We start from the raw sequence: 14,555 nt of genomic DNA, 5'->3' as shown, positions 1-14,555 counted from the left end.
ACCCTGAAACACCATGTTGACAATCAAATTAAGTCATTTTCATTCCCATGGCCTCTGACAATGTTGTTCTGAAGCTGCCCTGTTTGTATATTTCTCTCCGTCTGCCTCTTCTCTTTCTCCGTGTCTGCCTCCTTTCTAATTTTTTTTCCTCCCTTGCTCTTCGCCATGTTGGCAGGGCCCAATCTACCAGCTGATATCAGCATTCCCTGGCACTCTGCCAACTGGCAACACTGCAGGAGAGAGAAAAAAAAGGGGAGAGAGGGAGCGAATGAAAGAAAATTAGTGAATAATAGACGGCGGGAGGGTGCGAGAGGATGAGAGGGGGATGGGAGAAGAAGTATGAATCAGGGAGAGAAAGAAAAGACAGACGAGAGTGGGGAGAAAAGAAGATGGGGAGAGAAGGAACAATAATGGTGGATTAAGAAAAGGCTGTGTGTGAGTGTTCATGTGATTGATATGGGGTGATATCCCTGTGAGTCATAGCTGAGCTAAAATGTCAACTGGCTACATGAGAATCTCTTTGTCATCCAGCCTCAGCGACACACACACACACAAACACACACACAAACATGTCCTACAAACACATATATGATCCCACTGCCATGCGAACGCCAACATATCTGCCACACCTGCGAGCACAGATGTTCTATTGTTTTTGCACATTGATTTATGACCTTTTGTTTTGTTGCGGGCGCATTCGCTGCTGCTCAACTGCACCGAATGATGGGCATGAAAACAACAACAACAAACAAACAAAAAAAAAAAAAACAACCTCCACAGCCTGAATGTGCATAAATTCAGTCAAACTGCTGTGTACTCCAAAAAAACATTTGGGGTGTGTATGTGAGTAAGTGAGTGAGCCTGCCAAAAAAAAAGGAAAAAAAAGAAAGGCTCAATATGCTGTATATCACACTTTACGTTTTAGCTGACGTGTTAACTGGGGTGACAGTCGCAGTGCAGGCAACACAATAGTCAAAAAACGCTCACATTTGTAAATTACCTAAGCAAGTAGCCATGACTAAGCAAAGTACAACCACACCCGAACAGAGGACTCAAGAAATATTGTTGTGTCGCCGCAGAGGCATGCTCCCTGTGTATGGAATCCCGATTTAAGCAGAAAATAAAAAAGCTGCTACTGTATGTGTGTACAGGAAGGGTGTGTGGGGAAGTCAAAACATTGCGCGCCCATCCTGTTTGGGACACTCCATGTCCTGCGGTGGTGCCCTTAACTTCTAAACACACACACATAAATGTACACCGGTGCGCAGTCACACTCCGGCTAATCGTCCCATATGTGCTGACAGTATGCGGGAGAATCCCGTGAACACATGTAGGAGGAAATGAACAGGTGCACATCTGTTACGCGTTGAGCCGCACGCGCGCACGCCCACGGAGGCTGAGGAGTAAATGAAGATCAAGTGACGGGTTTCTTTTTATGTGCATACGTTAAAACATGGTTTTAAAACCGGCAAGTATGCGTGTTGTTCGTTTTGTCGTTGGAAAATGGTGGTGGAACGTGTTCAAAGTGTCTTCGATGCAAATTGCTTTTAATCCTGTTCAACAAGAAAAGGACAAAAAAAATCCTACGGTTTGATGCTCAGTATTGCAAATCATTTCCTCTTACACTTATACAAATTTACCATTAGGCTTTTAGTTAGATTGTTACTAAAATACAAGAATGCATAAAAGTTTGGAGCTGAACAGAAACTCAGGTTCAAAAAAATGTTTTTAAGCTTGATATTGGTATATTTGTGTTGGATCTTCCTGTTCACTGATTAGGTTTATTTGTTTATGTTGTCCCCAGGAAATTATAGAAGGAGGCTGCCTCAGAAGTGTTTCCCCCCTAGGCCGAGACACTAAAGAATGGCATAACACCAAACACACTGCTAGTAAGTTTCTGCCCCTCCCTTCGAGACAGGATGTATGAGAACCTTGAATAGACACTTTTAGAATGTGTTTTGAAAGCAGAAAATTGATTGTAGTCCAGGAGGGGTTAACTATTTTAGTGATTTAAAAACAATAACTTCAATGATATTTCATTCAATCATTGCCTGACTTCTGCTTGTCTTTATCTTTTCATTGATAGAGGATGGATTCTCCACCAGAGTGTGTGTTGTCTCTTGCTTGTGAGCAGCCACAGTCTCCCCAAACGCTGCCATCTCTTGACCACAGCCCTCAAGCCTCCTCTCCTCTACCCGACAGCCCCGTTGTCCTGCCGATCCCCAGCCCTGAACCTTCCCCGCAGAGCCCTGACACTACGCCATATTTCCCCCTCTCTCCCTTCCCCCTACAAGAGGTCAACAATAATGACTGCCTTGATCTTGAGGGAGAAGATTGCGAAGAAGAGCTAGATGGAATTCCTCCATCTCCAACCCCAGCAGTAGCTTTGTTTCCAGGAGGGAGCGCTCAAGATGCAGGATGCGACCCCGGTTTGGATTCCTCCCCACCAGACACACCGTCAGCTCCTTTTCTTGGTTACGGTGCCCTTGAGTTGGCCCTTTCTTCAGGACAGGGTGGAAACTGCAGCGATGAGCTAGATCTTCAACTGTTCCAAAAGGAAACTGTTACCAGGGCAACACCTGGAGCTGGAGGGGCCTCGCCTGGGCCTGCACTCAAGTTTCCCTGTCATGTGTGTGGGAAGAGATTTAGATTCCAAAGCATCTTGTCTCTTCATGCTCGAGCACATAGTTTGGACCGAGACCGAAGAGCTGTATCGCTGTACCGCACTAGACCCCCGTCATCTTCCCTTAAGCAACATCTCAAAATCCATCAGAATCACAAAGATTTGCTCTCCAATCACAGAAGTCGTGCAAATCAGCGTTTACTGCCAAAAACTCTAATCCAGCACCTCACGGAGGAGGAGGATGTCAATGGAGAGGACAAAGGTCTAGATGATGATCTGAAGTCAGACCAGAACCCAAACTTTTTATTGGATGACAGCACACCCTTGACACCTCCCCTCACAGAAGACCCTGTATCTGTAACCTCCCCTTATTCCTCTACTGGCGAGGGCCCATCTGTTGCCACAGCGCCTACGTTTCGCTGCCATGCCTGTAAGGGAAAATTCCGCACAGCTTCAGAACTGGCGCGTCACGTCCGCATCCTCCACAACCCGTACAAATGCACCCTTTGTCCTTTCTCTGCCAGCCAAGAAGAGAGTCTGGCATCTCACTTACAGGAGTGCCACCCCTCCCCAGAGGTGTCGGCCTTGACAACAGCCTTCAACTGCAGGACCATCATTGACACACCAGTGCCCACCCCAACCCATACACCCGCCCCGACCCCAGGTAACGCCCAGATCTCATCAGCTGCTGGAGTCTCTGCATCCTCTTCAGTGCCAGCATTTCGCTGTGATACTTGTGGCCAGAGATTTACCCAGTCCTGGTTTCTGAAGGGACACATGCGAAAACACAAGGACTCCTTAGACCATAAGTGCCAGGTGTGTGGACGTGGCTTTAAGGAGCCTTGGTTCCTCAAGAACCACATGAAAGTTCATCTTAACAAGCTCGGCCTCAAAGCTGGATTGGGAACCCATGGTATTCTCGGGAATGCTGAGCAGCAGTCCAAGGGTTCTGCTAGTACGCACACCCTCAACTCCCTGTACTCAAGCCTGCTCATGGCCCACCGAGGAGGTGGAGCCAGAGGTGGACAAGGAAGGTCTGACAGAGAAACTGGGGGTAGGATCAACATGAGTTTAAGCAAGTCTGCTATCCTGGGATACCTTGGCTTGCCCAGTGATGGCAGTGGGGCCAGTTGCATGGAAAGACTTCAAGCAGCAGCTCAGGTGGCAGAGATGGGAAACAGTGGTGGAGGCATTAGTGGAGGTGGCGACCCCACCAGAGGAGGGGGAACATCCAGAGGAGGTGGCACAAGTGAAACCACATCAGCTATTTCAGAAGGAGGGGATCAGGCAACTTGGTGGCAACTGGTTGCTCGCAGCCTGGCTGTTGCACAGCAGCAGCAGCAGCAGCAGCAGCAGCAGCAGCAGCAGAGACCACAGCAGAGAGGGCAGCAGCAAGGTCAGCGAGCCCCAGGTCGAAGTTCAGTGATCACAGAAGCAGACCAAATCAGGGTCTACCGATCAGGCCTAGATCCCAGAGGAGAGTCGGGAGGAGCCGGAGGGCCTTGGGAATGCCCGGACTGTGGAAAGTTGTTCCGCAGCCTGCAGCAGGTGGTTGTGCACGCTCGCGTCCATGCTCAGAGGCCGCAGAATCGTGGCACCAGTGAAGAAGAGGGGGTTGGTACTCGAAGAGGAGTGGGGTTGGGAAGAGGAGCCAGCGGCGGTGACGTGAGACCAGAATCCCAACTTCACTGTGGTGGATCCCAGCAAATGGGAGACGGAAGACAGGAATCAAAACTGAACAGCAGTGTATCTCAGCAAGCAGGAGCAGTCACAGGGTTTCACTCTGTTATTTCAAACTTCAAAGGTATCACATCTGTTTTCTTGTTTTCTTTTTGTTATCTGTTTGCTTGTTCACACCTTATGTGTAATTTTCTCTCCTATCATTCTACTGTAGTAAATAATGTCTATTTCTTCAGTGAAAACAGTTATGCTAACATTTTACTTTCCTTTTTTTCCACTCGCAGGAGAAAACGGCTTCACAGCAGTCTCCTCCATGCCCTCAGTTCCCACCAGGGAGCGAGTGCGTGGCAGAGGGATAAAAGACTGCCCCTACTGTGGCAAAGCCTTCCGCTCTTCCCACCATCTCAAAGTGCACCTGAGAGTTCACACAGGTGAGACGCAGCTGTGGGCTTAATAAGCCACTTTTCTCTGGTTTTTTACCTCTAGAAATCCCTGGAAAGGTTTCTTGAGTGTTGTCTCGTTTTCAGAACTACCTCTTTATTTTTCCACACATTGACTCCAGAGAGCTGACCAGTGCTAATCATAGATCTCTACTGCAGGCAAGTGAGCGGCTCCTCTGGAGCTCTACTCCTGCGCAGGAGTAGAGCTCGGGCACATATTAACAGTAGCTTCTGAAGAGAAAATTAAGCCATGCTGGGGATTTAAAAGCGAGACGGAGCTCACTTCTCTCGCTTGCGTGCACCCTCGTCTCCAATGCAAGGTCAAACAAATATAGACTTTATGACCGGTGATTGAAACAATGGTGGTTTACACAAGGAACTTAAAACAATTCAGTCTAATAAAGGACAAAAATTAACCTGTTTGTAGAAGAGTATGAATGGATTGGAGTCACATGTATATCATCAACATACAGTGACTTACAAGGTTATCAAAAGATTCTTTTAACTCCATATCTGTCAAGAGGACTCTTGTGTCCTCATGGAGCCATTTGGATAACATGAAAGTGTTTTTGGGGTGAGTTAAGGGATAAACTTTCACATTTTTTATTGTTACAACTAATTACTACAAGGTATATTGTTGGAATTCAATGTGATAGACCAACACAAATCAGCATAATGCCAAGATGCAACAAACTTTGCATCAAAGATTGAATGTTTGCCCAAACTCAGTCAGATTGGAAGTGTTGAATTTGTGAACATAAACTTTAATCAATCCAAACTGATTAAAGGAGTGGGACTGGGAGCAATTTCTCAGTCGTGGTTGGGTGTGAACTTTAACTAGGCCATTCTAAGATTCTGATAGGTTTAATCTAACCCATTAAGTTGCTGCTCTGGCTTTATGATTAGGTTTGATTTGCTGCTGGAAGGTTCACTTCCTCCCCAATCACAAGTCTTTTGGATACTCTCAGAGCGGCATTTAGCTTCATCTGAGTTTCAATCAACTTCCAATACTGTTGTTGAAAATAATCTACACATCATGATGTTGCCACCATTAAGTTTCACTGAGGGGATGGTGTGTTCAAATCGCTGTGCAGTGTTAGTTTTCCTTTAGAGACAGCGGTTTTCTATGTAGGTCAACGAGTTCAACTTTGTTCATTGGATTTTGTTGAAATGTAGAGTGAATGGACCTGAGCAAAATCGCACTATATATATTTCAGATTTTTATTAATAAAATAAATAATTTGTTTTAATTGGTTGCAAACAAATCAGTAAGAATTGTGACAAAGAATGTGATTTTTCTTTAACATTACAATTCTGTGTTCTTTCATAAAAATCATCTCATAAAATATGTTGAAACTTGTTACATGGCAAAATATGAAAGAATTAAAGGCTTAAGAAAACCTTTGCAATGCAATATAGCGTTCAGTCCCAGTTTGGAGTTGACACTAAAATAACAAGAATGCAAGTTAATAAAAATATATTTTTTTTATATTTCTTGCTGTTAGTGGTTTTTATTGAGCATAATTAGAAAAAAGGCAGAGAAAAAAGAAATACAGCAACAGTGTTATTTTGTTAGCAATCCAACCCCTGGTGGACGCGTTAAAGATTCCATGTCTGGGGTTCCCAAATCTAACACCGCACCACATGCTGACCTTTATGCACTTGTTGGTAAGAAAATGATGACATCAAAAGGAAGAACCTGGTCTCTCTTGCAGCGCCTCCCTAGTATTGTTAGATTTTCCGTTGCCATTTCTTAATATTTTCCTGTGCTTTATACATCTCATTAAAATTAAACACCATCTTGTCAATTTGTGAGATCTCCATCAATCTCAATCAGTCCAAAATGCACTCTGTGAGTTCTTCAAATATTCTCACCGTTGTACAACAGAGTCCGATCGTGAGATGACAATTTGTTAATATTTTCAGCTTTTTTTATGTGGTGGATAAGATCTTTTGCACTTTTCATATGCAATAGGTTTTCTGCTGTTGAGAAGCAACATGAGAGTCTGATACAACCAGCTGTGATATTTTTACTGTAATGGAACACTGCCATCTACCTTCAAACTCTGCAACTACAGCTCCCACTGCACACTAATAAAATGTAACCCAGCGGCACTTATTTACCCTTAGCTGCCCTAACATTGCACTCTAGGGGTATCTGCCTAGCGAGGTCTTGTTCCTGTGTTAGCGTCATTGCTCCATATTGCTCCACAAACTTATTTATTTATGTATTTTATTCATATTTTATGTGATTCACCAACAAAAAGGAGTTAGACCCCTAAACTTTGGAGGTGCTGCAGAGATCCACCAGGAATGAAAAATTACAAAATATTTTTAAAAACTTGCTTTTATTTAAGTAATCTGCTCTGGGAGTTCACTTGAATTCAAAGTTCAATTAAATACAAGATGATAAACATGTTTGTAAAACAAGATGGTAGGCACTGTGTGAGCTGACATCACACTTAACTTGCATTATTTGTGATTTTGCATTATTTTTGTCCACTTCTATGTTTGGCTTTTTCATTTAGTGAAAGACACGCCATCCACATGCAAACATGCGGTACATTTCCATAAGTAATTAAGAACAAATGTCCGTTCACACAAATGAATGCTGCATTCAGAGAGCAATGGAGCGTCTATGTCACAGTTTCAAAAAAGACGCAGCTTCTTGGCTACATGGAAACATAAAACTGCAGCTTTGAAATGCATCTAGTCGGGGACCCGATTTCAAAAATTATTGTTTCTGGTTTCCCAAAATGCCGGATATGTGTGAATGCACAGCCTAAATGACAAAATCCCTTTGTGGATACGCCCAAGATAAACCTAATCTCGTCTCCATGTGAACAGAGCCTGAGACTTGTGGTCAATGTTACATATGTCTAGATGTAATCAGTCTGATTCGACGTACTCTTTTTCCTGCAGGTGAGAGACCCTACAAATGTCCCCACTGTGACTATGCAGGCACTCAGTCTGGGTCACTGAAGTACCACCTCCAGCGGCACCACAGGGAGCAACGCAATGCCTTATCAGCTTCCTCCAATTCCTCCTCTGGGTCCACCTCCAGCATTCACACATCTGGAGCCCCTGGACAGGTCAAGCAGCGCCGATCTCAGCTCAACCACGGCCCGATCAACCGAGGCACTGCTGATACAACCGTTTCACGGTCCAGCCCACAGTCTTGGCTCCTGGGCCTCCCAGACCAACGGGAACATCGGAAGGCTCTGGCAGCTCTAAGGGATGTCGACTTGGAGACCCAGTACAGGTATCTGTCTGGAGTTATGGGGGCCCTGTACCAAGGAGGGATGGAGGGAAATTGGATCAGGGGATCCCCCCCACCAAAGGCTACTAAAGTATCCCGACGTAAGCCTCTCACTACTAGTCGAATGGTTCAGCCACAAAGTGATAAGGACGAACCTGTGCCATCAACTCAGGAGGGAGGGTTTGAACCTTTGGATCTTTCCCGTCGCACCTCGCCCAACCACGGAGGGATGGAGGACAATGAAAGCATTGGTGCCGGGGATGGAGGAATTGTGTTTGGTGTTGATGGTGGGAGAGATAGCTCAGCAGGGGTCAAACTGAGCCAGTGTTTGTTCTGCCCTTTTCACACGTCATCAGCTGAGCTGATGGCCATGCATATCCAAGTAAACCACACAAGTAAGTCCAGGCGCAAGAGGGTCTCCTCTGCTCTCCTGGATGATGAACGTGCCCAAAGGGCCACCAAGCCACGGATGGATAACTCCGACCTCGATCCTCTGACACTATGGAGGCATGTGAGTGAGAGAGAATCTCCAGTCCCTGTGGGGCACTGGTCTTCAACTCAGCACCAGATCACTAATGGTCACCCTGAGGACACAGCAGATCATCTGGACGATGCGTCTTATCGTCAAGACTCTGTGGCTTCAGTGCCCAAGAATGTAAAAGACAGCCCAGCTGTCAAGGAAAAGACGGAGGAGGAGAAAGAAGAACTCGATGAGGAATTTGAAGAGAACATGGAGAGCAGCAGTGTGGAGGATTTGCAAGATCGGGATCTGAGGATGTCCCTCGACCTTTCACCAGCTCTGAGCCCCAACCACATGGCAGCGGAGGATGACAAGGTCCTAACTGGTTAAAAGAAAGACAGAGGGACTTTCAGCTGTATATGTGATAGACAAGAAATAATGCAAAAAGGCAACCCTTCATAGTTTAATTTATGAGAACAAGTGAAGAGTCTTGAAGATTAATGTTTCCACGAAACAGAGGGAAAAAGTGTTGCTTTAATATTCCCTCTGGTATGACTTGTCTACTATCTTTGTGACTGCTTAATCCTCTACAACATACACTAATATTCCTGTAATCTCAAAGGAGCATGGACACAACTTTTCAGGATTTTTGTAGGCCACCTTTTGTATTTGTCCCTCTCCCCCAACCCCAAGAAAAAGCCCAAGGTTGATGCTTTTTGAGATGATATTCTATTCAACAAACATCTGCTAAGGGTCTAGCATCATTCCAGAATCTCAAACTTTGACGCATTGCTGTATAAGCAGTGTATTCCTGACTACTACACTGAGTGAGCTGAACAGGTAACTCTACAAAATGACCACTGAACAGTTTGAGACCGTCAGCTTCATCTTCCTCCTCAATTCACAGAAAGTTTTAAGCTATCTGGCATTAATTTAAGGCATGAGGTGACTGTTTCCTCGACTGTGTATCACTGCCTTGTTTTTCAGCTAAGTGTTTATCGATTACTGTCCTAAAAAACTTATCTGAAAGAAAAGTTTGTATTTTTTTTGTTGTTGTTGTAATCAGTTAGTGCCTGTTTATGTATGTTGTCAAGAGTCTCTGGCGTTGTCCGAGTCTCGCATAGGTCGCTAATTTTATCGGAATATACAGTTTCAAATGATTTAAATACAATATATTTGTTTAAAGTGGTTCTAGGGTGTTGTGAATAGTTGTAAAAGAAATGCTACATCATAGCGTTAATGTTCTTGACACAGACTGTAGCCGGTTTGTGGTTCTTTTCAAAAGGAATTTTAAAAAAAGTAGGCGATGACAAGATGTTTAAAGACAACGAGATAGAAAAGGGGCACAGTTTAGAATTCAGTGTTTTCAGCGCTAGCTGGGTTGTGGTCCGTCGTGCTGAACAAATGATAAATCAAGGACTTGAGGGCTGTAGGGGGGAAACTGAGCCCTCTTCCACAATCAGCTGGCACGTTGTATTAAAACGAACTGTGTCAAAAATAGATAGAGGGTTGAAAATGAGAACTAAATACAAAGTTGCTACCAGACAAGACAAAATCCGAGAAATAAGCTGTACTTTTGGGATATGGTGACTTTTGGACAACTAGAGTCCTTCTCTTCTTTCTTTTCTGTAAAAAAAAAAAATCCCCAAAAAGACAACGGTAGGAATAATTATTAAAACACTAACACATTCTTAGACATCCCAGTAGTATATGTGTAGCTTTTGTAAAGACAAGAAAAGAAAAACCCACAGACTTTTGTTTATTTTCATTTCAAGATGCTTACAGAAAAAGGTTATCAATATAGGTTATATTGATTATAATGTTTGTGAGCTAAGACTAGTTGGAATGTCTATACAGAGCACTGTGCAAGGTTTGAGTTCCCAAAGTAGTTGTTTTTTTGTTGACTATCGATAGACCAAACTTTTTGTTTTTTCCAATGGCAGTTTTTGTTGTCATTTTAAATGTGTAAGTGTGTGGCTTTAGTAGATTTACCCCATCAATTAACAAACTGTTGCGAAGCGTAATTAGAGCTCAAAATATAAATAACTAAGACTATCTTGTAAAAAAATAAAGTACCCCAGAGGTTTGAAGCTATGGCTAATAAAAGTAGACGGCACCGGTTGATGCCGACTTTTGTTATTTGATGGGGTATGAGGCTTGTGGAGTGATATCAGAACAAATGTTTATGTTGTTGGCAGTGTCAGTCTGCATTAGCATTAATACACATGTAAGTAAAAATTTGTGTAGCACTGCCAGATATTTCTAGAGAATTTTCTAAACACATTATACATTTAGAGGGCATCGTCAGGCATATCTGTTTTCACACATACTTCTAAAAGGTCTGATAATCTCCTGTCTTCTGCCGATGTGCTTTGTGATGCTAACGCTAATACTAGCTTTCATCCTATTGATGAAAACTTAGCTGTAACTTTTTTAACATTTAAAGCAACTGGTCCTGGTTACTTGTTAGTCTTTTTTTTAAGGAGATGGATAAATTATTTAAGCTACGCTTTTAAACTAAGACTTTACAAATGCAAGAAGTTAATATGCTAATGCTAGTTGCTTTCTCTTTGTGGAATCTTTGATTGCGACTGTTTAATCTTTGACACTTTAACAATTCGGATAAACTATTACAGTTTTACATCCAAACAAAAAAAAGGAAGTAAATAAACTTAATTTTAGCTACATCTTTTAACGTTGATGCAACATTACAAGTAAAAGAAGTTAGGATGCTAGCACTAGCTTGCTTCCTCTCCATGGAATCTTTGATGTGACAATTTTAATTTGACACTTTTAACTTTTCAGACAAAACAGTTGTTACAGTTTAAGAATAAAAACCAAAGAATCAGAGTAAATGATCAACTTTATTTTAGCTGTACTTTTTAATACATGCAACATTAAACTATGTATGTAATGGGGTCAGTTTGTTCCTTCGCTGATTCATACCTCCATTCTGTACTCCCGTGTCAGTGATGTATCTAGGTAGTTTAACTTTTTGATAAAGTATGAAGATAAATAGTACTCACAAAATATTTATTGCTATTTTTTTTTGTGAATTTCATATTACACCCCATTATCTATTGTGGTCCTGATTGCTGTGTGGGTTAACTTAAGCTTAAATTAACATCACATGACCTCGGTGTTTATTTATAGTAAACACTGAGAACAATACAGAACATTACTAAAACAACCAGTGGTTATATCTGGTACAAAATGTACCCAATGTGGATACAAAAAGACACACTATTGGTACAAAACGCTGACAAATCTTAGCAGAAACACTGGATTATGAAACAAGAAAATGTGAAAAGCACAAGATTGCAAGCGTGGGAAATGCCCAGCAAAATCTACTTGAGGACCCTGTAGTGCCCAAGCTTAGTTTGACAACACACATTAATTTGCCTAAAGTAATGTAACTTAATTATACATATCAACTGACTGTAAACCTCAATGAATACATGACTTTTAAAGTCCTCATTTGTACTATACCAGATTTTATAGATTCAGTCTTTGCAACAATCAGTCTTTAGCATCTGTAGAAACTCCACTGTTTGGTTAAGTCTTTTACAACAATATTGTTAGTCAGTGTTGTGTTTCAGTGGCTCATGATGACACACGGCCATGAGAAAATAATGCTACAGTATTAGTTTTACTACATATTTGATGCTGTACAGGATAGATTTTGATCACCAGATATTCCAGGCTGCCACAGATTTTAGACTTCCACTGCTCACGTGTTGCAGCTCCAACATGCGATGTAAACATGGCAACAGAAGCAGCTGCAACTCTGATGTCGCAGCAATCACCAAATCATATCTACACATAAACCCACTCTATGCAAATGTGGAACTGTTGGATTATGGATGCTTAAAACTAACATTATCTGTGTCTCCGTTATAAATGTGCGCAGATTTTTGTAGAAAAAGGAAAAAACAATTTTGCGACAGCTGCAAATGGCTTCTTATTCAGTTGTTGGAGCAATAAGCTCTCAGGAGCGGCTATGTATGACACGTTTTGGGGAAATTGTAGTGTAAGATTTTACAGAAGAGCTTTTGATGAGTTGTGATAGCTCTGGTGGAGCCAGTTGCACATTGTCCGAAAAAAACCAACCTTGAAGAACAAACCATCTTCCTCCTGCTGCTTCCTATTTTGTCTTCTTTGTCATTTCTGCCAGGAGTAAAATCCAGCTGTTGATCACGCGACTTGCGAGGTACGAACAAAAATGTTTCCATTGCAGTTGCGTGAAATACATCTATTTTGATACGGCCGAAAAGCCACCTCATTTCAGCACTAAAACGTTTTTATCAAAATACGTGAATTTATTTTAAGTGCTGTGCTTTCCTTTAAGCAAATGTATTTTTGCTATTTTAATTTGCGCAATTTTATGGTAAATGCGACTACTGACCTACGTTCTGATTCATTTATCCAAGTACCAGAGGATTTTGTGAGACCTTTGAGATATCTTTAATGCATGCATAAGTATGAAAAAAATTCTCATGTCGCAGCAGAAATAATTAGCCACTCCCTGAAACAGCAGAACACTGTGAATTCCACACCACTGATCCCAAAACACGTGCATTATTCATCACTGGAGTGAATCAGAAATAAAGATGCCACAAAACGTCATATTCCACACAATCTCTATCTTTTCCCATATGATGAAAATATAATGACTTATACAAGTGCTTTTCAATACACCAGCATATATGCCAATATGGAAAGCTGTTCTGAAAACATTTAGTGATGGAAACACTTCTGACGTTGCCCCTCTACCCGTTAGCTGTGTTCAGAATGTTCTCCAGCGATATCTGGTGGCTCCGTACCGACTGTGTGTACTAAATGGTTTGGATTAGGTCAACATTGGTTCTGAAAATGTGCCACAAGAGTCCTTCTAGAGTTACTGCCACCACACTTTAATGTGCATTAATGTGTTTGGAGTCTGATTTTTTTTAGAGCACCTTATGAGTTTTGTAGTGAAAAAGTCCCTTAGTGGTGTCTCCTTTACAACTACTATCAATGCCACCGTGCCTTCTGTTTCAAGCACTTCCTGGTGTATTTTGTAAAACTCACCAAAAGCACTTAGCCTATATCACACTTTTTCTCCTCTCTTCCTGTTTTTCCCTCCTTTTATCATCCCTTCTTCCCTTCATCACATTGGCTTATTTCTTTATTCTTTCGTTCCCCTCTCTTTGCTTCCCAACCGGCCGTTCTCTCCGGTGGAGACCTGTTTTTGTGTCAGCGTCTCCTGCTCATCAGGCCCGTTGGGCCTTAAACATTGCCACTAGGCCTCACTTTTACCCGGACTCTAAAAAAAAATTTTAAAATAAAAATTTTTACAGACTATCTAAGCCCTAGGTGATTTTTAAAAATGGCTGTAGCTGTAGAGTGAGGCCACCTGTAGTCGTCATACTAATCCTTGGTAAACCAAAGCCCAAAGTCTTTGATTCTTGAACGATGTTTTTTTTTAACATCATGAGGTGCCAAAACATGTCCAATGCGACACTAAAAACATACAAACACTTGAGAAAGGAGGACAACTTAGATTTTTTTCTCTTCCATTTCTGTTTTCTTTCCATTCCCCTGCTTGCTCTTCCTCCACGTCCTTCTCTCGTCCATAAATCAGTCTCTAGCACCACTCGAAGGTGACGTGTACTATCTGGTATTGAGGCCTTTATTAGAGTTTTTTTTTCTTCTCCTTTCTGTTTGTGTGGTGTTTGTTCAATGCCGTCGAGATGGAAAAATGCTCTTATAATGATAAGTATTATTGTTTTTGGCATTATGGTAAAAAAAAAAAGAGAAATGTGATGTTGAATGTTGTACAGATAGCTCTAGAGATGTTGTGTTATTGTTTGTTTTGGGTTCTTGTTTTTTTTTTGTTTTTTTTTAAGAGAGCACAAACTACAGCGATGGCCCCTTCAGCTCCTCCCACTGGCAGATGGGAATAAAACCGCCGGCCAATCATTGTACTACAGACAATGGTCCTGTCACTATGACTTATTGATGGAGGCAAAGTGACGCTGCTGAAGTTTATTGATCTGAGAGAACAATAAAAAAATTTGGTAAACTTTATGCTTTAAAAAAAAAACTGCTAAA

General features: G+C 42.1%; 1 protein-coding gene across 1 annotated transcript in view; it reads left to right on the top strand.

Moving 5' to 3' along the window:
* The window catches only part of znf219 (zinc finger protein 219), a 29,222-nt gene extending 16,849 nt beyond the window's left edge, over window positions 1-12,373 (top strand). Inside the window, exons 2-5 of the mRNA XM_008422586.3 lie at window positions 1,805-1,889; window positions 2,087-4,427; window positions 4,588-4,734; window positions 7,666-12,373. Coding sequence (XP_008420808.1) covers window positions 2,090-4,427; window positions 4,588-4,734; window positions 7,666-8,852 — 3,672 coding nt within the window. The 5' untranslated portion in view covers window positions 1,805-1,889; window positions 2,087-2,089 and the 3' untranslated portion in view covers window positions 8,853-12,373. The remainder of the gene's footprint in view (window positions 1-1,804; window positions 1,890-2,086; window positions 4,428-4,587; window positions 4,735-7,665) is intronic.
* Window positions 12,374-14,555: the final 2,182 nt, after the last annotated feature.

The sequence above is a fragment of the Poecilia reticulata genome, chromosome 18, assembly GCF_904066995.2.
Source record: "Poecilia reticulata chromosome 18, P_reticulata-male-v2, whole genome shotgun sequence".
Taxonomy (NCBI): domain Eukaryota; kingdom Metazoa; phylum Chordata; class Actinopteri; order Cyprinodontiformes; family Poeciliidae; genus Poecilia; species Poecilia reticulata.
Note: the sequence above shows the minus strand (reverse complement) of the source record. Positions and strands in the feature narration are given on the sequence as shown.